Genomic DNA, 22,477 nt, shown 5'->3' on the forward strand with positions numbered 1-22,477 from the left:
AGCTCTTTTGATGAAGTGAAGCATAATTTTGCAAGTTAAATGCCAGGTGAAAAATGAAAGTAATTTCCTATAAAATGAAACAACGTACATTAATTAGAAAGGAATGTGTAAGACTTTTGATTTTAAATACCTTGATTTGTAACTGCACAACATTTTCAGAACTATTTAGTGCTAACATTTTTCATTAAGAACCAAACCAAATCCGTGTGTAATTCATAACCTAATGCCAGCACATGAAGAAATACATAGATCTAAAAGGAGTGAGGAATGTTAAGTCATAGCTTAATGCAGTGTCAGTCACTGCTTTGAACTTTGAATTGTGTTGATTAGCAGAAAATTTCTGGAGTTTGTCAGTTAATTTGCATTATAATTTTTAAGAACTTCTGTGGTTGCAGTATGAATAGGCAACTGAGTGGCTTTTGTTGCATATATGTATATTTTCTAATGTAGATAATGTTTGCCTCATCTTCCATGGTAGGAAGCCAAAAGATAATATGTGAAAATGAAAATAATGAATTCCATGAGCATATTATTTGGAAATATAGCGGAAATAAGTACAGCGTATCAAAAGGAACAGCAAAAAGAATGGAAAGCGATGACCTCTGAGGTGAAGGGCAGAGGGGACTATGCAGGAAGCTGCTGTTCTTTGTTATAAGCCTTGTAGAATTAGTGGACTCTAATCTGTGCAATTACTGTTTTTAAGAAAAAGGTAATTGAGCAGAAAACCTCAGTGTTCCCCCCACCTTGTTTGCACACATAGTGAGCCTGTTTATTTAGATCAACTGGGTAGTACCCGCCAGCTGTTACTACTTTGTTCTGTCCCCTAAGAACTCAAGGAAAAGTAATTCACCCTCGAGGGGCGCCTGGGTGGCTCAGTCGGTTAAGCCTCTGCCTTCGGTGGGAATCAGGCTCTCTGCTCAGTGGGGAGTCTGCTTCTCCCTTTCACTCCCCCTCTGTGCTCTCCCTCCCTCTGTCTCTCAAATAAATAAAATCTTAAAAAAAAAAATTACCCTTGAAGTCTGCCCCAAAGCCCCAATCTGGAATGTGGTAACACTAAATATTCTAACATTGAATCTTAGAGATTTGACCTAATAGAGTGAACCGTACAGAGAATAAACACCAATAATGAGCAATCTGTTTGCATCTTCAAATTCAGCAGCCTCGCTTAGGTTTGCTGTGCGGGCGTGTGTGTGTCTGCATTGTGTGCAGACTCGTGTGGAAAGCGGAACCGTCTTGAGCTAGCTTACATAGAAAGGGAGAGACCTGACTCAGGATCTGGGATCCCTCCGAGCACCAGGACAGGAGTGCCCCAGGGGCCAGGGAGGTAGTGCAACTGCTTGACTCAAGTGCCTGCTCTCATTTCTCCTCTTTCTGCACTGATTTTTTTCTTTTTTCTTGTTTCCTTAAGCTTTCATGTCCAGTCACCAGAAAAGAAGCAGAATTATTTGGTCTGCTCCATGTGTTTTTTTTTTTTCTCCCACATATTTCAGTGTCTGCTTCTCTCCTTCACCCCCTCACTATATCCGTCCTCCACTGATAAGAGAGTTGTTCAATAAAGGAGATCCTTGTAAGCTGTGTAGACATTCCACAACCTGGCAGCCTGAGTGGGTTTATTCACAAATGCTTAGCTGCAGAGATGAGGACATTAAGAATTTCAGAGGCATATGGCTGGTAAAGGACCGGAGCAGGCAAGCAGCTGCTGTCAGTTTAGTCTTTCAACGTTAGGCGCCAGGTTCTCCTGCGGCCTCATCCAGTCACACTGTGGTCTGTGCTTCTATGAAATAACCTTTTGCCACATTTTGGGAGGTTGTTAACCTGGGTAGCCACATTTTGGTGTCCTTTACAATTCAGTTGAACATAGACTATTCTCATCCCTGAGTTACTGATACTATTTCATGTCAGATAGAGTTCTTCCCCGTTTGTTTCTTTTTTAAGATGTTGTTTGAAACTTGACCGCAAAATTATTTCATGATCCTCCAGTTCGTACCAGTGAACAGTAAACAAAGTCTCTTAAGAGTTGTGGTTTTTTTTCTTTCTTTTATCTCCTCTTGTTGAGATGTGGCATTCTTCAGAAAATCATCCTGTATCCCCGTGGATTGCAACCATGTATACACTCAGAGCAAGCCTTCCATCAGCTAATGGTTTTCTTTAATTTGTCAAAGTACGCTAGGCTTTGTGGTATATGGCTCCTGGGCTTAATGTTTGTTGTGATGAAGTGGAGTAAGTCCCTCTAAAGTACTGATCTAATTAAAGTTTTAACTGAAATATTAAAATGCATTTATTTTGGTAGAGAATCTTAATTCTAGAATTTTGGATTTAACCTTGAAAGTTTGTGAATATGGTTTCTGGATTTTTGTGAATGAGTCGTTCTAAAAGTTCTTTGAAAATTGTTCAGTAGTTCTTTGAAATTAATCATATTTTTTCATTTAGCAGACAGTATTTTTCAGTTTTAAGCTTTATTTTGGTCATTACCAGTTATGAAAATAAACAACTCTCCAATCTAGTCATGCAAACAAATGAGCCTTAGTGCTCGGTAAATATTCTTTAGTTAATGAAAGAAAGTTTAGCTCTTTACAGGATTGTTTTGCTAGTCTGTAATTTCTATGTTTTAATCCCCTCCAAAAGCAATACAGACAATAAAATAATAAGCCCATGATTTATTCTGTGTGTTCTGCTCAGGAGGATTTCACCTCAAAAAGATGGGGATCTGTGAGGTTACAGAAAGAGCTGATCAGTTGAGTGATTCAAAAGTCAGGAAGGGACAGCAAGTTAGATGGGAGATCCAGTAGGTGCATGTAAAAAATATTAGAAGAAAGGGAAATTTCTGAACTCCTTGCTATAGGCGTTCAGATTTATTCTAGCTTGTAATTTTCTTAGGGTATTGGTTTTGAACGTAAGCTGGCAGACCAATGGAGTGTTGGCATGGGCTTTGGCTAATAGAATTTTCTATGTAGTTGAGGAGTATGGGGGAAGCCTGACTTAGTCCAGGGCCATTTGAACTTTCAGGGTGTTAATCAGAACTACCTGAAGAGCCCCAGGCCACCTATATTCCAGATTCCTTGGCCTGGCCCAGAAAAAAAAAGCAAATGGCAGCAGCTTTCAGTAGAGAAAGTACTGGACATGGTGCCAGTAGAGTCTGTACATTGGGGCTGCCATTTATTAGCTATGTCATGATGGATTGTTTCATCTCTAAAGCAAATTCTTGAGCCTCACTCCACACCTTCTAAATCTGTTTTTCACAAGCACTTCAGGCAATTCTGATGCAAAGTTATGTTCGAGAACCTGCTGGTCTAGATCAGTGATTCTCAATTAATGGGTAATATCTGCCACCCTAACCCCCACCCCTACCCCCTCAAGAAGCTCAACCTTGGCATTACATTACAATCACCTGGAGAATGTTTGAACCTCCCAATGCCCATGACATACATCAGCCCAATTAAATCAGAATTTCTAGGGCTAGCATTCACACATCAGTTTTTTTAAAGTTTCTCAGTTGATTGCATTTAGTCAAGGTTGAGAACCACTACCCCCTACTGGCTTTTTCCCTTGCCTCCCCTTCTGCCTAATGCTTGCTATCACTGTTGTTTCCAATGGGAATTTATCAAATCTGTATCTGTTGAAGTGCTGCTTCAAGATGGTAATTCCCAGACCTAGCTGGTTAAGCATCACCATTTCCTGAGAAGGGATTTTTGGATTCCATACAAATCTATTCAATTGAAATTTTCAGAAAAAATTCCTCAGCAAAGCAGAGGAATGAGTCTCTGATCCATCATTTGGGAACCATACCTATAGGTGATTTAAAGTTACTTTATTTGTGAGGTTGGGCTTTGTTATATATCTCGTCCTTAATATTCACATTTATTTTTTGTTCATTCATTCAAGAAACATTCGGGTGTCCATGTGTCAGATACTTTTATGCATGCTAGAGATACAAAGAACAATAGGACACTGTCCCTGAATTCAAGGAGTTTAGTGCCTTTTAGAGGAAAAAAAATGAATAAATAACTGAATACATGGAAGTATTGTAAGTACTATGATAGAAGCCAGAAACAGGAATCATTCTTTATTTTTTTTCTGTTCCATTAATTGTTGTTGTTTCTTCTGTCCTATTAATTCTTCTGCCTATACGTGTATCTAATCCATTAACCTTTTTTCATCATCACTGTCACCATCTTAAATCCAAGCTGATATTTTCTCTTTTTGGACCTGTACTACATGGGGTCATACTATGTGGGAACTCTACTTGTTCAGAAGTTCTCCAGATTTAAACTACTATAACATTTAAAAGTCTACTAAGACATTTTTTTTTAAAGAATATAAAGCTGAGTATATAAATCTCCTTCAGTTTTGGGTTTTTTTTTTTAAGATTTTAGTTATTTGACACAGGGAGAGAGAGAGAGAGAGAGAGTGCGAGCACAAGCAGGGGGAGCGGCAGGCAGAGGGAGAGAGAGAAGCAGACTCTCCACTGAGCAGGGAGCCCGACATGGGGCTCAATCCCAGGACCCTAGTATCATGACCTGAGAGGAAGGCAGACACTTAACCAACTGAGCCACCCAGGCACCTGTCTCCTTCATTTTTTTGATTTGTTTCCTTTGGTTTTGTTTTTTATACTTAAGAGAAAATCCCAAATTCCTCACATGGGCTAAAAGACCTGTGTGATCTGAGCCTTTCTGCTCCCTACTGACAAGGGGCCAGCTGCTCTCTACCTGGCTATCTCATCAACCTTCAGATTTCAGCTTGGTGTCAATTCCTCAGGATTTCATTCTTCTTTTTAAAAAATATCTATTTGAGAGAGACAGAAAGCGGGAGCAAAGCGGAGCAGAAAGAGAATCTCAAGCAGGCTCTGCACTGAGCACAGAGCCCAACACAGGGCTTGATCTCAGGACCCTGAGATCATGACCTGAGCCAAAACCAAGAGTTAGCTACTCAACCAACTAAGCCACCCAAGCATGCCAGAATGTCATTCTTAGACCGTCCCGCATAGTCTTTGGGGCACTTGTCAGTTGCAGTGATAGTTATGTTTCTGTGGTCTTTTAAAGAATGTCAGTCTATCCCGCCATATCTCTCTTACTTCTGGCACCCAGCACAGTACCTGGCACATCCGAGGACTCACAAATTGTTGAATGACCAAGTAATTAGGCAACAAGAAAACAAGCTGTTGTGACATTTTTTGCTCATCACTCTAGAGAACACTCGCCTGAAGCAGTGCAAACGGAATTATGATTGTGCAATTTGCTTAGAATTTTAAAAACACAACTAAAATTAATGTGACTAAAATAATTAAAATTCAGCTTGACTAAAATTAATGTGCATATGAGGCATGGAAAAGGAGCCAACATTTTTTCCCATCTTTTCTTTTTGTAGTTAGGAAAGACTCACAGAGAATTCTGGACCAACTCTTAAGAACAGGAAAGGAAAAAGAAGAATTTTGAAAAATATTATCAATGTTATTCTGAACTCATATGTTAGCTAAATTTCAGAAGTTAGTATAGGGATTTCAAATTACATTTTAATAAAGTAAAAAAAAATTTCAGCTTAATTTTTGAAGTAGTTTGGATGTTTTATTTAACACAGTGCTACATACTTGCTTTAGTAAAGAAGTGTGGAATCAGAAGGCAAAAAGGAACTCAAACAAGACTTTGTACTGTGATGAATTTTTCTCTCTCTCCATCTCCAATTTAAATGAAAAATGTTCCTACAGTTCTGTAATATTTTTAATCATTGGAAGCCTGTCCAGTATATTTACTTCCCATGAGAGAGCTTAAATAGTCGGTGATTTCATCAGCAAAGAGACAAAAAGGCACCAAGTCGTATATGTGCTGGACCAAAGCAAACATTGCCCCTAACAGTAACATGCCTTATTTGACCACTTAATGATATATGGAGCCTAACTTTTCCCAATAAAAGGAGCCTCTTTTACTTGTGTGATAGGCACATGAAGGCCCTAAGATACATAGAACTTATGGGACCTTTGATTCCAGAAGATCACAAGAAGAGACCTTGCCCACCACCTTACTTGCAAATACGAGAAAATGTGGAGAAACGCCCACCTCCTCCTTACTGCTCGCCTCTTCCTGGTGGAACTGAAATGGAGAAATTTGGAACAGTTCTGGAATTGTCCCCATCGAACTGTTCACAGTGGTTGCCATTGGAGAGTGGGAATGAGGAAAAAACATATATTTCTTTTGTTATTAAAAAAAGCCATTAGCGATGAAAAAATGAATTACAGTGTATAGACGCCTTGCTTAGTGCTTGGTTTTCTCAACTGAGCTTGTGCCATGTACTGTCTTTAACTTGATATTTTTGTGAAGATATTTTAGCTTACTGAAAATTATTCTTAAATTATAAATATTAGTATTAATCTTGCTGATTTTTCTGGCTCCTGATCCCCTCGAGGTCTACGAAATCGAAGCTCCAGCCCTCCCTGTTCAGCAGACCCTCTCGAGGCAAAAGCTGGCTCATGGTCGATGTGGTGCTCTGAGCTTCTGGCTTCCTTTTGACCTGAGTGCTCCTCACTGATGCTTTTATGAAATTTTTGTGGTGGTGTTTGTTTTTGTGTTATTATCTAGGATTTTTTTTTTCAGTAAGAATGTTGTTCTAGACACCTAGTCAACCATTCTGCTGGAAATGAACCTCTCATAATTTTTGTACTATCATATGCATAATAGGCATAATTCGTGTGTTACATAATTTCCATCAGAGCCGTGAACTGATGTAATAAGCCAGTAGCATTTTATGACATTCGTTAGACTAACCCTCCCTTCACCAAATAGTATCCTTAGAGTTGTAGCATGCATCTTGTTTGATGAGGGTTTTGCACATCATTTTTCCCAGGTTAAAGTTAGGATGAGTATGACTCTGGTGTGGAACTATATGGCATCTTGACTCCCTGTTAAGCTATGTATTAGAGCAAATTCAGCTTTACTTTTTTTTTTTTTAAGTTTTACTTATTTGTGTCATCTCTATACCCAATGTGGGGCTTGAACTCATGACCCAGAGATCAAGAGTCACTCACTCTACGGACTTAGCCAACCAGGCGCCCCCAGCTTGGCTTTTTGAGTAGAATTTCAGCCCTCCTGCATGAGTGACTTCCCTTACCATATTTTAAAGCTAAAGTTGGATGTTTTCACCCATGCATTCTTACCGGGCATCCTAATTTTCATAAGGCCCACCTGTTTTGTCTGTAAGTGCTACCTTTTCCTTAACTAGCTCAGAACAACAAAATAATAACAAAAACTGCATCCCAGGAACTGGTCTGGAGGGTACAAATGAATCCTTTTGCTTTTTATTATCCTTAAAAAGTTCTGCTGAAATTCACAAACAAATTTTTATGGTTGGTCTAAAGACAGATGCTCATCCATTCTATTGAAATAGAATCTAAATCCCAAATGAAGTCAGAAAGCTGAATACCTAGATTAAATTGACCTTCCCATAGAATGATTCTACTACCCTGTCCTTTGGGGTGATACCATTGATTCATGAGTAGCAGCCTATGAAGTAATATCTCTGTGTTTCGTTCAGAGATGTTGAGGATGCTCTTTATTTTTGTTTATCATCTCGTTGTAGGTTCAAATTTACTTTCCTATCCTTTTTCTTTAACTCATTTTTCAGCCATATTAAAACCATTTTGAAAACGATTTTTAAAACCATTTTGAATATTTTTTGGAACATAGTGGGTATATACAAAATCATTTGATTACTGTTTCAAATAATGCAAATCAGTAAATAACCATGTTCTAGAAACGAAATTACATGATGACTTATTTACTTTTGCTTATATAAACATTATCAAAATCTAGAAAATTAGATTTCAGTACAGTATCTGTCTCTAGACCCAAAGGAACAAATATGCAAAGACAGTGGAGGCCACTATGATGATTTCTGAGAAGGACTGCAGCCTGTTCCCTCATTTGTTTGAACAGGAAATTTTCAAAAGTAAAATCACTCTCCTTAAATATTTTGTAGATTTCAGTAATCTGATAAATGAGCTATTTATTCATTGTCTCTCTGGTACCCACACAGTGGTTTATCCATAGCAACAATCCTTTTCAAACTTAATAAGACCAACCCTGTATTTATTAGGGAAATAATACCACCAGGTTGAACAAACTATGACTGTTGGTTCTGTGTATTTACTCTCTTTCAGAGAGATCTGCTAAACCTTCAGTGTGTTCCATGTTGCAGATCATTAGGGAGGCTGAATTGGAGTATGACTCTATGATCCTGAATGTGCCATTTTTATGGAGTGTTTAGAGTCAAATAAGAAAGATGATGAGCAAATAAAGCTTTAGAAATAAAGTACTATTTTGTATGTTGAAAAAAGGGCCAAGTTCCTATCTGTATAGTAGAAATCAGAGGCATATTATGGTAAATATTACCACTCCCAGTCTATAGAGGATAAATAGAATACTTAATATTGGCCCAGGAAAACACATTTCAGTTTCTTGACTCTAGAAATTACACTGATGTGGAATCTATAAGAAAGGCTGTGCCTCAAAAAAAAAAAAAAAAAGAAAAGAAAAAGATTTTCAGAATTAACGAGATTTTCATAAGAGAAGAGATTCTTTTTAAAGAATTTGAATTGCTGTTGAAATGTAAATTAAACCTAAGATCTTTTCATATCAGTTGTTGAGAAATGAAGTATTTAAAAATCACAAAATGTTAGAGTTTGTGTGATCCAATATCCTTATTTTACAGTCATGAATGCTTTTAGAAATTGCTACAGTATCTCTCATCTTAAATGTCCTTGTGCAATATAAAAAATTTTTTTCAAACTAAAACTTGTTAAGCTTCTATCCTACAAGGTATACTAGTCGGAATAATCTTTTACAAGGGTAGATTAATAATTTTGTTTTTTTTTTTTAAAGATTTTATTTATTTATTTGACAGAGACAGAGACAGCCAGTGAGAGAGGGAACACAAGCAGGGGGAGTGGGAGAGGAAGAAGCAGGCTCCCAGCAGAGGAGCCTGATGTGGGGCTCGATCCCACAACACCAGGATCACGCCCTGAGCCAAAGGCAGAGGCTTAACTGCTGTGCCACCCAGGCGCCCCAATAATTTTGTTTTTTTATGTAATAGAATGGAGTACATATTTTTCTGTATTAGATTTTTTTTTTATGTAGGTCAGTAGGGGCTCTGTATTTATGAATTGGTTGAAGCTATCTTGCTAGAGACCCTGCTATGGTAAATATCTGTTTTCTCTTAGGTCCGTTTTTGGGTAGTGTTAGCGCTTAAATGATTTCTTTCTGTTTATATTCACAGATTCTGGAACTTTTCAAAACCTGACCCTCTTCTTGAAACAGTGGAACATCATACGGAGTTTACTTGTGGTTTAGATTTAAGTCTTCAGAGTCCTACTCAGGTAATGGGTGCGATCTCCTCATGTTTTTCTTAGCATGTGGTTTGCAACTAGCCCTCTGCAGGGCGTGTGCTGCTGTCTGGACCAGACTTTTGCCTTTAGGGCAGAACAAAGTACATTTACTTAATTAACTTCATCTCTTTTGTTATATAAACTTGAGCGTTTGAGTAGACCTCTCCCAGTAGAAGGGGTGACAGGAGAAAAATGGAATGGGGATGGCTTGTCCTCAAAGGTCGGTGAGAGTCAAAAGTGTGGTTCTGGATTCAGCTGTCTCACTGAACGGTTGAGATGATGGGTAGGTCATTCTCCTCTCAGGACTGTCACCATCCTCTCTACGTCGCGTGTCAAAAGAGAGGCTTCCAGTGGGGAACCCGGTAGAGTAGAATGGCTGTTTTAATTAAACTTAAGGGGTGCCTGGGTGGCTCAGTTGGTTAAGCATGGACTCTTGATTTTGTCTCAGGTCATGAACTCAGGGTCATGGGATCAAGCCCGTGTGAGGCTCTGCGCTCAGTGGGGAGTCGGCTCCTCTCCCTCGGCCCCTCCCCCATTCATGCACGTACTTGCACTCTTTCTCTAACAATAAATCTTAAAAAAAATTAATAAACTTCATATTTTCCCCCTTTTGTTCTCTTGAGAACTTGACAGTCAATATTTTGGACTTTAAATATTCTTCAGGGTTTTTTTTTATGCTGTTTCAGTTTTGGAAATTATAAACTCAGGTCAGAAACACCACAGTATGTTGAATGATTAGACACTTTATAACACAGACTATGTGAGAACACCAGCATAGTCATGCCACAAAATAATATGTGGAAATTCTAGAGTGTGACTAAGAAACTATATTTTTATGATGAATTTTAGAACTTGGAACAAAAGCAAATTCCATTTCTCATTACTGTATTCTTAAGTTTAAATGGATACTTGTTTTTTTAATTTTACGAACTTAAGACAATTCTCATTATAAAATATTCTCAAAAAATAAATACATAAAATACTCTTATTAGACATTAGAATATTCTCATTAACATTAGAATAATTGTTTTTAAATGATTTAATGGCATCTGAGAAGAAACTGAAATAGTGATGGGCGAAATAGCATTATTTTTCACGTAAATACAGTGTGCTTCGGAAGAACTAGTTCCTTTTCTGAGAAATACATTTACTGTAGATGATTTTTAATAAAATAATCATACCTGTTTGCTGTCCTATTTAAAAAAAAGGTGCAACGTACCTGTTGAAATGTGGCAGTGCCAAAGGACCCTAAGTAAATATTTTCCTTCTCATATAGTTCTGTTAACCTGCACTTTATGCGTCCCAAACTGTGGCCTCCTCAGTGTACATTGGTCCTGGCAGGTCCTTGCCCAGAGCGCCAAGTGTTTTCTATATCCTCTGCACATAGACCACCTTATTAAAAGGAACTTTGGTTTCAGAGGATTTATTAATCATATTTATTAATCATTTTGTATTAATCATATTTTAAAATCTCTTAAATAACAAGAGATTTTATCACATGGTCATATATATATATATATATTTTATAGTCTGGTGACTGCCACCCATCTCTTCCAGTTGAATAACCAAATTCCAATTGTACTAAAGAAATAATTGCTATTGAGAGCAAATAGGAATGGAGAAGCAGGAGTCTTTGAGCTCTAAAAAAGCATCAAGTTCAATGGCATAATATACAGTTCAATTGTACAAGGAATCTCCACTGAGTTAACGCATAGTGGGACAGAATCTTGGGATTAGGAGGGACCTTAAAAATAAGACCACTCTCTCTCATCATTTACTCTTTCCACAGATATTTTCATATTTGGACGTGTACTAAGTACTGGGGATGCAGTGAGCAATGAAAGTAAACATGGGCCCTGGCTTCATAAAGCATTTAGTCTACCATTGTATTAATTAATCTCACAAATGAATGTGACAGACAGCTGTGACAAGCCTATGAAGGAGACGTACTTTGTTCCTCAAAGGTTCATAATTAGGGTAGATATTTGATCTTTATAAAACATCTGTAAGGAAGTGAGGCTCATCTGAGATCTGATGAATGAGTAAGAGTTAACTGGTGAAGAGACAAAGGAATATCATAAATAGGCAAAAGTAATAGTATATCACAGGCCCTGGGATGGAAGGGAGCATGGCTAGTACTTGAGAATGAAAGAAATTGTTTCTTCTTTATTTATGGTGTATTATTCAACATTAGAATTTAAGAAAATATGTTTGTTTACTTGTCATATTTTTAAAAATTGAGTGTTGGGATTCTCAACTAAATTTTACATTTCTCCCCCATTCTTCAAGATTTGTCAACTTTGCTTTATATAATTTTTGCTATGTAGGTAAAAATGACCTACATTTTTCATATGTAGGTCATACAAATGAAATATGAGAGTTTTTTTAGTTAATGTATCTTTATTATTAATGTATTTTTAATCTTTTGAAAGTATTATTTCAGAGTTATCTATTTTTCTGTTTCTTTTAATGCTCTTTGACACTGCTTCTCTCTTTTATTTGGTCACATTTATTGAGTATCAACTACAGCTGTGTAGGATAGGTAATTACAGTGAACTGTGATAAATGCTAAAACAGAGGGAAGCAAATTATGTTTTAGGAAAATATGCATTCATTCATATTTCCAGGTGCCTACTGAAGGCTAGGCATTGTTCTAGGCACTAAGAATAGACCAGTGAACAAAGCAGACTAGGTTCCTGCTGTCATGGAGCTTACATATATAGGAGAAATCAAATAATAAACCAAAAGATGATTTCATATAGTAATAAATTCTATTCAGAATTGGAGCATTTGATAGAGAATGATGGGGTACTTTTGCTTAAATGGTCTGGGGAAGACTCTAAGAAAAGTGAAATGTGAGCTGATAGCTGAATAATGAAATGAAGCCAGCCATCCAAAAATCTAAGGGAATTGTGTTTTTCACAGAGGAAACAACAGTCAAGTCCTTGGAGTGATAAAGGGTTTGTTATTAATAAGGGACAGGAAGAAGGCCAGCGTGGCTGGAGCCTACTGAATGAGGGGAAAAGTGATAGGAACTAGGCAGGGGCCAAATTGTAGAGGGACCTGTAGACCATACTGTGTTTGATTTTCTTTGTAATTGCCGTTGGAGATTGAAAAGCAGAAGAATGATAGAAATTGATTTGTGGATTTTCTTTATTGAGCTATAATTGACATTTTAGGTATATAACATAATGATTTGACTTTTGTATTGCAAAATATCTATTGCAATACAATACAATACAAAATATTGTATGCAAAAATATTTATTGCAAAATAATCACCACAATAAATCTAGTTAACATCTGTCATCACACAGTTATTAAAAAAACATTTTTCTTGTGATGAGGACTTTTAACATCTCTCTTCGAAACTTTCAAATATATAATCAGTATTAACTATTGTCATCATGCTGTACCATTCTATATCCCCAGGACTTATTTATTTTATAACTGGCAGTTAGTACCTTTTGACCCCTTTCATCCATTTCTTCCACTCCTTACCCCTCACCTCTGGTAACCACCAATCTGTTCTCTATATCTTTGAGCTTGGTTGCTTTGTTTTTTGGTTTTGGGGTCTTTTAAGATTCCATATGTAAGTGAAATCATATGGTATTTCTTTCTCTGTCTGATTTATCTTAACATAATATCACAAATGGCAAGATTTCATTCTTTTTTATAGCTTAATTTTATTGTGTGTGTGTGTGTGTGTGTGTATATATATATATATGTGTGTGTGTGTGTGTGTGTATACATATACACATACATACATACCCCTACCATATTTTCTTTATCCATTTATTCATTGATGGACACTTAGTTGTTTTCATATGGTGGCTATTGTAAATAATGCTGCAGTGAACATAGGGGTACATATATCTTTTGAAATTAGTATTTTCATTCTCTTTGGTTACATACCAAGAAGTAAAATTGCTGGATTATGTGGTAGGTCTATTTTTAATTTTTTAAGGAACTTCCATACTGTTTTCTGTAGCAGCAACACCAATGTACGTTCCCACCAATAGTTTATTAGAGTTCCCTTTTCTCCACGTAGTTGCCAACACTTATTATTTCTTGTCTTTTTGATGATTGCCATTCTAACAGGTGTGGGGTGATATCTAATTGTGGTTTTGATTTGCATTTCCCTGGTGATTAGTAATGTTGAGTATTTTTCACGTTAGCCGTCTGTATTTCTTCTTCGGAAAAATGTCTGTTCAGAGCTTCTGCCTATTTTTTAATTGGATTGTGTGTGTTTTTGCTTTTGAGTTGTATGAATTCATTATATATTTTGGATATTAGCCCCTTATCTATGATTTGCAAATATTTTCTCCCATTCAGCCTTTTCATTTTGTTGATTATTTCCTTTAATGTACAGAAGCTTTTTAGTTTGACGTAATTCCCCTTGTCATTGCTTTTGGAGTCAGATCCAAAAACTTGTTTCCAGGACACATGTCAAGGAGCTTACTACCTATGTTTTCTTCTTGGAGTGTTATGGTTTCAAATCTTACATTCAAGTCTTTAATCCATGTTGAGTTAATTTTTATATATAGGATAAGATAGTGATCCAGTTTCATTGTTTTACATGTGGCTGTCCAGTGATTTGTGCTTTTAAAAGATCAATCTGGAGGCACCTGGATGACTCAGTTGGTTAAGCATCCAACTCGTGATCTCAGGTCAGGTCTTGATCTCAGTGTTGTGAGTTCAAGCCCTACGTTGGGCTCCATGCTAGACATGGAGCCTACTCGAAAAAAAAAAAAACATTCTGTGTGTGTGGCAGAATAGAGGACAGGCAAGATTGTAAGCTGGGAGGGCAGCTTAGAGTCTCTTGAAGTAATGCAGGCCAAAGATAATGGTGACTTAAGGGACACCTGTGTGGCTCAGTCAGTTAAGTGTCTGCCTTTGGCTCAGGTCACGATCCCAGGGTCTTGGGATCAAGACCACGGGGCCCCTGCTCAGTGGGGAGCCTGCTTCTCCCTCTCCCTCTGCCACTTCCCCTACTTGTGCTCTTTCTCTCTCTCTCATTCTCAAATAAATAAATCTTAAAAAAAAAGATAATGGTGACTTAAAATCTAAGAGCTATATTATATTCATAATATATTAGATTGAGCCGTAGAAAATTACTGGAAATTTCACATGGTTTACTTCAGAGATAGTGAGTAAGGTTTGCTGATGGGCTAGAAATAGACTGTGAGAGAAACAGAAAAATCAATGATTACTCCTAAGATTTGGACCTAGACACCAAGGTGGGCAATGGTTTAATTTACTGAGATGGGGAAGAGGAGATGATTTGGGATAGGGAACAATCAAGGGTTATGTTGGAGAGGTCTCCTGTTAGACATTCAAATGGAGACACTAGGTAAACAGATTTAGGCTTATCCACCTCAGGGAAGAGTTTGGGGCAACAGAAACAAATTCAGGAGTTTTTGGCATGCAAATGATTTTAAAAGTCTCGGGGCAGATTAAAATTATCTAGAGAGTATATAAATGAAGAAGAGGCCCAGAAGAATCTCTAGGAGTCTGAAAGGAGAGAATCCGGCCAAGTGGATTGAGAAGGAATGGTCGGTGAGGTGAAAGACTAACTACAAAAGTATAGCATCTTTGAAGTTCAAGGAAGAAAGTGGTTCAAGAATGGGGACATTCCCATGTACTGCTGGTGACATGTAAAATGTTGCAGTCACTTTGGAAAAGTTTGACAGTTTCTTAAAAAGTTAAATGTAAATTTACCATACATCTCAGCACTTACACTCTTGGATATCTAACCAAAAGAAGTGAAAATATAGCTCTCCACTAAGACTTGTACGTGAACGTTCATAGCCAGAAAGTGAGAGCAATCCTACTGTCAATCAGCTGCTGAATGGATAAACAAAATGTTGTATCTCAATACAATGGAATACTATTCAGGAATAAGAGGGAACAGTTTGATACATGCTACAACGTGGATGAATTTCCACAGCATTATGCTAAGAAACTAGACACGAAGATTGTATAATATATAATTTCATTTATATAAAATGTCCACAAAAGGCAAGTCTATAGAGATAGAAAGGAGATTAGTGGTTATCTGGGGTAGGGGATGAAGATGGGGATTGTTTACAGACGGATCTTTTGGGAGTGATAGAAATGTTCTAAAACTGGAGTAGGGTGATAGTGGAACAGCCCTGTAAAGATCCTAAAAATCATTGAATTGTACACTTAAAATGGGTGAATTTTATGGTATTTAAATTACATCTCAGTGAAGATGTTTTTTAAAAAAAGGAATGGACATTCTAATTTTCCCTAAGATGTGAAAAGATGAAAAAGCATTACTTCCACTGTAAAAATAAGAGAAAGTCAGATAAACTACAAAATCAGACTTTCTGTGAACTCATCGGAAAGCTGAGGTAGCAGGGCAAACAAGTAGCCGCAAATCTAAGGAAGACAGAGGCCTCCTTCCAAGGAGAGATGGGACACCAGCACTGTTTGACTTTTGGTAGAGCATAGGCAGAAGACCCAGCTGCTCTACAAATGGTATCTAGTGGAAAAGGTGGACAATAGGTGTGAACAGATGAGGGATTTCAGCTGAGAAATAAAAATATAAGAAAGAGTCAAAAAATAGTAATTTTTTGAAAGTACAGTATCAGAGATGCAGTTCTTCAATATGCCCATCAGAAGACTCATCAGTGAATTGAGAGATCAGTCACTAGAAACTACCAAGCTGAAACAATAGAGGAAAACAAGAATGAGGGAAATAAAAGAGAACAGAGCATCTAGCATCTGTGGGATAATATCAGGTGTTCTTACATATATGTAATCGGAGTCCTGAAGAAGAAAAGAGCAAATAGGGAAGATGAAATATTTTAAAGAGATTTTTCCAAAATAATGAAAGTCAAATCACAGGTTTGAGAATCCTAGGGAACCCTAAACAGGATTTAAACAAACAAGACAACACATCAAGGCATACCCATATTCAAACAGCTAAAAACCAGAAGTAAAGAGAAAATATTAAAAGCAGACAAAAGAAAGAAACATTATACCCAGAAGCATCTAGATAAGAATTACAGAAGACTCCTTATCAGAAACTATGCAAGCCACCAGACAGAGGAATGTCTTTTTAAAGTACGAAATGAGGGGCGCCTGGGTGGCACAGCGGTTAAGCATCTGCCTTCGGCTCAGGGCGTGATCCCGGCGTTATGGGATCGAGCCCCACATCAGGCTCCTCCGCTATGAGCCTGCTTCTTCCTCTCCCACTCCCCCTGCTTGTGTTCCCTCTCTCGCTGGCTGTCTCTGTCTCTGTCAAATAAATAAATAAAATCTTTTAAAAAAAAAAATAAAAATAAAGTACGAAATGAAGAATATAAAGAGGAAATAGAGGGGGGTCCTTCATGGCTTAGTTGATTAAGCATCTGCCTTTGGCTCTGGTCACGATCCTGGGGTCGAACCCTGTGCCAGGCTCCCTGCTCAGCAGGGAGTCTGCTTCTCCCTCTTTCTCTGCCGCCCCACTGCTTGTGCTCTCTCACAGGCTCTGCTCTCTTTCTTTCAAATAAATAAATTAAATCATTCAAAAAAAAAAAAAGAGGAAATAAGGAAACTTCAGACAGACAAAAGCTGAGAGCATATCTGACAAGAAATGTCAGAAGAAATATACCCAGACCAAAATGAAAAGAAAGAGGCAGACAGAGGGAGGAAGGGAGAAAGGGAAGGAGGTAGGAAGGAAGGAGAAAGAAGGGGAGGGAAGGAAAGAAAGAAGAAAAATATAAAATAACTGGAAATGGCAAAAATGAAGTAAATATACAAGACATTTTTAAATTTTATCACTCTGAAAATTTTTGCCTAAAGCAAAAATAGTATTGTATGCAATATATTTGCATATAGTATATTATAGAGTTCATAGTATATGCAAAAGTAAAATAAATGACAATAATGAAATGAGGGAAGAATTGAAAGTACACTGTTATGAAGTTATTACTATATGTGAAGTGATATAGTATTTGGAAGTAGATTGTGATAGATTCAAGATGTTTATTGTAAACCCTATGTTAACATCTAAGAAGTTTTAGAAAAAGAGCTATAACTATTAAGCCAATCATGAAGATAGTTATAAAAAATAACTACCTCAACATAATAAAACTTGCATAGAAAAACCTACAGCCAACATCATACCCAGTGGTGAAAAACTGAAAGCTTTTCCTCTAAGATCAGGAATAAGACAAGGTGCTTGCTTTCACCATTTCTATTAAACATAGTATTGGAAGTTTTAGAGCAGTCAGTCAAGAAAAAGAAAGGCATCTAAATTGGAAAAAAAGAAGTAAAGTTAATCTCTTTTTGCCAAGGACACGATCTTATATGTGGAAGTCTTTGAATCAAACTATTTCAACAATTATATTAAATATAAATGGTCTAGGAGTGTCTGGCTGGCTCAGTTGATATAGCATGCGACTCTTGGTCTTAGGGTCATGAATTCAAGCCCCATGTTGGGTATAGAGCTTGCTAAAGAAAAGAGAGAAGAGAAAGAAAGAAAGAAAAGGAAAGAAATGAAAGGGAAAGGGAAAGGGAAAGGAAAAATGGAAAGGAAAGGGAAAGGAAAAAAAACATCTAAATTAAAAGACAGATTAAATATGGTAGATATGTGAGAGACTTTGAGAAATGCACTAGGTCCAGCCTTCCTGACTTTGTAACCTATTGGATTTGGGATTCGAAGAAGAAGCTTTTCTAACTCCCAAGATCTAGGATCTTGTTACTTTCTGTATAATATTTTCAGTGACGAGTTTGTCTTTTCTTCTCCCTAAAATTTATCTTTAAAAATTTCTTCTTCTTTTTTTCCTTTTTTTTTTTTTAAGATTTTTATTTATTTGAGAGAGAGCAAGCGAACACAGGGAGTAGGGGCAGAGGGCAAGGGAGAAGCAGACCCCCACCCCCACCCCCTGGCTGAGCAGGGAGCCTGATATGGGGCTCCATCCCAGGATCCAGGGATCATGACCTGAGGTAAAGACAGACGGTTAACTGACTGAACCACCCAGGTGCCCCTCTTCTTCTTTTTATCAAACTAAGATGATGACCTCAACCACTATTTTTCTTTACATATCTAGCATGAATACATTTTAACACAAACATTTGTATTGTTTATAGTATTAATTTATGTTTTTGCCAAGTAGCATTAAACTCCCTTGTAGGGAGATACAGGAGATCAAGTTCTTGATGTATGTCCCTATTTTTCTCTCACTTATTTTATCTCAGTTATCTATTGCTAACAAACTCTCCCACAACTTAATGGCTTAAACATCAGTTTTTCATTGCTTACAATTCTGTGAGTCAGCAATTTGGGCTGGGCTCAGCCAAGCAGTTCTGTTGTTCTCACTTGGGGTCCTTCATGTGACTCCAGTCATTGGGTAACTTAACTAGAGCTGGGTGGTCTAAGAAGGCCTCACACACATGTTTAAGGTGCATTGCTGGTTGTCGTCCTGAGTCATGTGTCTCCAGATGAGCCCAGGCTTCTTTACTTAGCCGTTGTAGGTTTCCAACAGGGCAAGAGTAAAAGCTGCCAGGCATCTCCAGGACTAGACTTAGAAGTTCACGCAGCAGTCCATCTGTTGCAAAGCAAGTCATGAGGCCAGCTCAGATTCAAAGAGTAAGAAAAATAGACTCCACTTCTTGATGGGAGTAGCTACAAAGAATTTGTAACCATTTAGTATCTATCACATTAACCTTTTGTTGGTAGAGTTGGTAGTTTACGTTATTTTTGACATATTTATCCTTTATTCTCACAATATGTGGTTAAGTTTACTGACTGCATATTAATTTCACCCTTTGTTCATATTTTATTCTCTTAGGAAGTATCTTCCTCTCACCTTTTAGAAAGTACCTTTCCATCTGTTTTCAAAAACTTGTTTGTCTCTTGTGATCTTAACAGCTGTTGGACTTTGCTGACATTACTTTAGGTCTTTGTGTCTTAATATATTCTCTGTCTTAAAAGAGATTTATCTGAGTTCTTATACTTATAATTCCTCTTTCTTTTTAGCTTCTTCTTTCTTGGAGATCTGAAAAATGAGGTCCAAAAGCATTCTTATATTATACCTCCTTTCTTCTTGGCGAACGTAAGATCTTGTCTTTAAAGGTTAAAAACTTGACAAATAAGTATCTAGGGTCATTCTTTGAGGATAATTGCTGAGAAATGCTCTATCCCCTCTCTTGTTAACCAGGCTAAAGTTACCTTTCAGTTCAGAAAATTTTTCTTTGATTTTTTTCCCTCTGATCATGATTTGTACAGCCCTGGCATTTTCTCTTTTTTCTCTTATCCTTATTATTTCTAAATTGGATACCCTTTTTCTGTTTTTAGGCGTATGATTCTGGACCTGTAATATACCCATTTGTATAATTGGGATTTTCTGTATTAATATATTTTTAGAATTCCTGACTTTGTGCTCCGTAGTATCAACTCTGCTCCTTTGAATACTCATTGATATTTAGTTTAGTATTTATAATCTGAATATAGGTTTACATATTGTTACACATGCCTTTTGGGAGACAGTTATTTCTCTTTTTAATCTCTTTTAAAGTAGACTTTATTCATTCCGAAATAGAATCTCTATATGTTTAATAAAGTTAATCTTTTTTCTCATAATGAAATTGGGAAATTACAGTCAGAAGAGAAAAGATTACCCATGGTCCTGCCGCTTTAGAAAGAATCTCTGTTATACCATATTAATATGTTTGTTTTCAGTCTTTCTTTTTAGACATTTTTATTTGAAGTATAACATCCTTGTTGGAAAATGCACATATTTTAAGTGAACAGCTTAATAAGTTATCAAGAAATGACTGCACCTGAGTAACCAGCATTCAGGTTAATATATATAACCCTACCAGAATCCCAGAAAGTTCTCTTCTGCTTCCTTCCACATCTTGCCCCCCATCCTTCCCAAAAGTAACTACTCTTCCAGTCGTTCCCCATATGTATGCATGTTTTTCATAGTTGTGGTTATATTACATATATAAATCCATCTTCTGGGACTCCTAAAATTCTTGGTAAATATAATCTTTAATGAGCGAATATCCTAGACTATCCATGATAGGAACATGTATGCACTTTATAACGATTTTTTTAAAAAAGGGCAAAAGAAATTTCGTATATTTTTATTTTGTTTCAGTGGAAGATGCTTAGATTTGGCTCTGATTTAAACTAGTTCCATAGATGTGTTTTTAAAAGTGTCTTTGACTTTGTTGACATTTTAGTAAAAAAATAATAATAATAATAAGCAATTCAATTCAATTCATTCAACTGAGGTTAAGCCCAAAAAGGTCACATATTTTGAAGCATTATGTTGTATACCTAAAACTAATGTAATGTTATGTGTTAGTTAATCTCAATTAAAAAAAATAAATTTGTAAAGAAATTTTTAAAAATTAGGTGTCATTTAAAAATTCAGCTCAGGGGCGCCTGGGTGGCTCAGTCGTTAAGCGTCTGCCTTCGGCTCAGGGCGTGATCCCAGCGTTATGGGATCGAGCCCCACATCAGGCTCCTCTGCTGGGAGCCTGCTTCTTCCTCTCCTACTCCCCCTGCTTGTGTTCCCTCTCTCACTGGCTGTCTCTTTCTGTCAAATAAATAAATAAATAAATAAAATCTTTAAAAAATAATAATAAAATAAAAAATTAAAAAATTTTTTTCAGCTCATATTTTTATTGAGATCTCTGTTCCCACAATCTCAGATACCAGCTTTACAAGTTGACAGTGGATAAACATATTTTGTGATTCTCAGTATGAAGTTGGAAAATTCAGTTTTAAAAGAAGACCAGCATTATTGGTAGTTAAGATAACTAAATCTGTACCACCTTTTATCTGAAGTGATAATTTTTGCATCTGTCACAGACTAGCTTAGGAGTTGAAAAGAACATGTGCCAGAAGCATCCAGTGTGTTTCCTCTTCGATGCTTTCAGAATTGTGTGATTTCTAGCTGAAAATTATATAACAAGGGCCTGTTTTCCCCTAGCTGTAAAACATTCCTCGGCCCAGCTTGGTAGGACCTTGGTGCATCCCTAAGGTGGATGTGTTAACCTTTGTCTACCACCTACTGTGCTTCATGGACAACCCTTGCAGTGAGAGCTTCCAGAATGACTGACATCTTTGTCTCTGCTGCCTCGGCTCCCAATCCTGAATCACCCACTTTCTCACTCATTGTCATTGCTTCTGAGAAACCAAGCAAAAATGCTGACTTAGCACACTACAAATTATTTTTTCACAAAAATTTCATCTGGGCTCTTGGTCCTACTCTACTTACATTTGAAGTCATTTTGATTTTCTAGCCCATTCTCCATAACATCTTTTCTCAGCCTCCCACAGTATCATTAACACTCTGGACACGTGACCTTACTTGCTACTTAATTGTAAAAATAGATAAGAATGAATATCTTCTTCCAGCTCTGTCACCTCACAATATTTTATGTTCGATCTCTGTTTCTCCCCTTTCCGGTGGATTCCTGATTTTCTCACTGGCTTCTCCATACAGGTCTTTGCTTCCTCGATGTACACTGTGCTTTTAGATCTTCAGTCAGTTCTGTTCTCTATTTTCAAAACTCACTTGACCTCACTGTCCTATCTTCATACCAGTAAAATTGGCTTTTCTTCCATTATTAGACATCAAGAATTAGTAGGTTTACCTGTTGCTTTTACTCTCTCAAAATCAACATTCTCTTTTTATGCCCTTGTATCTGTCTCCCTTTCATCATTCAATTGAAGTTAAGCCCAAAAAGGTTGCCAGGAAACCCGTGAAAACCAAGTTAGCATTTTTCCCAGACTTCCTTCTTCTTTAGCTATATGATTTAGATTTGTTTAAAGAACAAATCTTCTCATCCTATTGCTTTAATGCTAACTGTACTAACCTCATCTTCTTTACCACTTTGCCAAATGTCTTCATCTCCAGGTTCTTCCTTACCATCCTTAAAAAGTAGACATCCTTTAATATCCAATTCATTTAATTATATGCTAGTAATGCATGCCCCATTTATCCCGTTGCATTTACTGTGTGGTTGCAATAGATGTCTTACCTTTCCTCTGATATTCCTAACTGTACAATTGATTGCATGATGGACCAGACCTGAGAAGTCATCCTAGTTTTCTTGTCTCCCTAAATTTAAGTGGGTC

At 37.0% G+C, this 22,477-nt stretch overlaps 1 protein-coding gene across 1 annotated transcript in view; it reads left to right on the top strand.

Moving 5' to 3' along the window:
• Positions 1 to 22,477, top strand: part of PEX7 (peroxisomal biogenesis factor 7) — an 85,806-nt gene that overhangs the window by 52,845 nt on the left and 10,484 nt on the right. Inside the window, exon 9 of the mRNA XM_008691225.2 lies at positions 9,262 to 9,361. Within this exon, the coding sequence (XP_008689447.2) occupies positions 9,262 to 9,361 (100 nt within the window). The remainder of the gene's footprint in view (positions 1 to 9,261; positions 9,362 to 22,477) is intronic.

The sequence above is a fragment of the Ursus maritimus genome, unplaced genomic scaffold, assembly GCF_017311325.1.
Source record: "Ursus maritimus isolate PB19 unplaced genomic scaffold, ASM1731132v1 scaffold_13, whole genome shotgun sequence".
NCBI classification, from domain to species: Eukaryota; Metazoa; Chordata; class Mammalia; order Carnivora; family Ursidae; genus Ursus; species Ursus maritimus.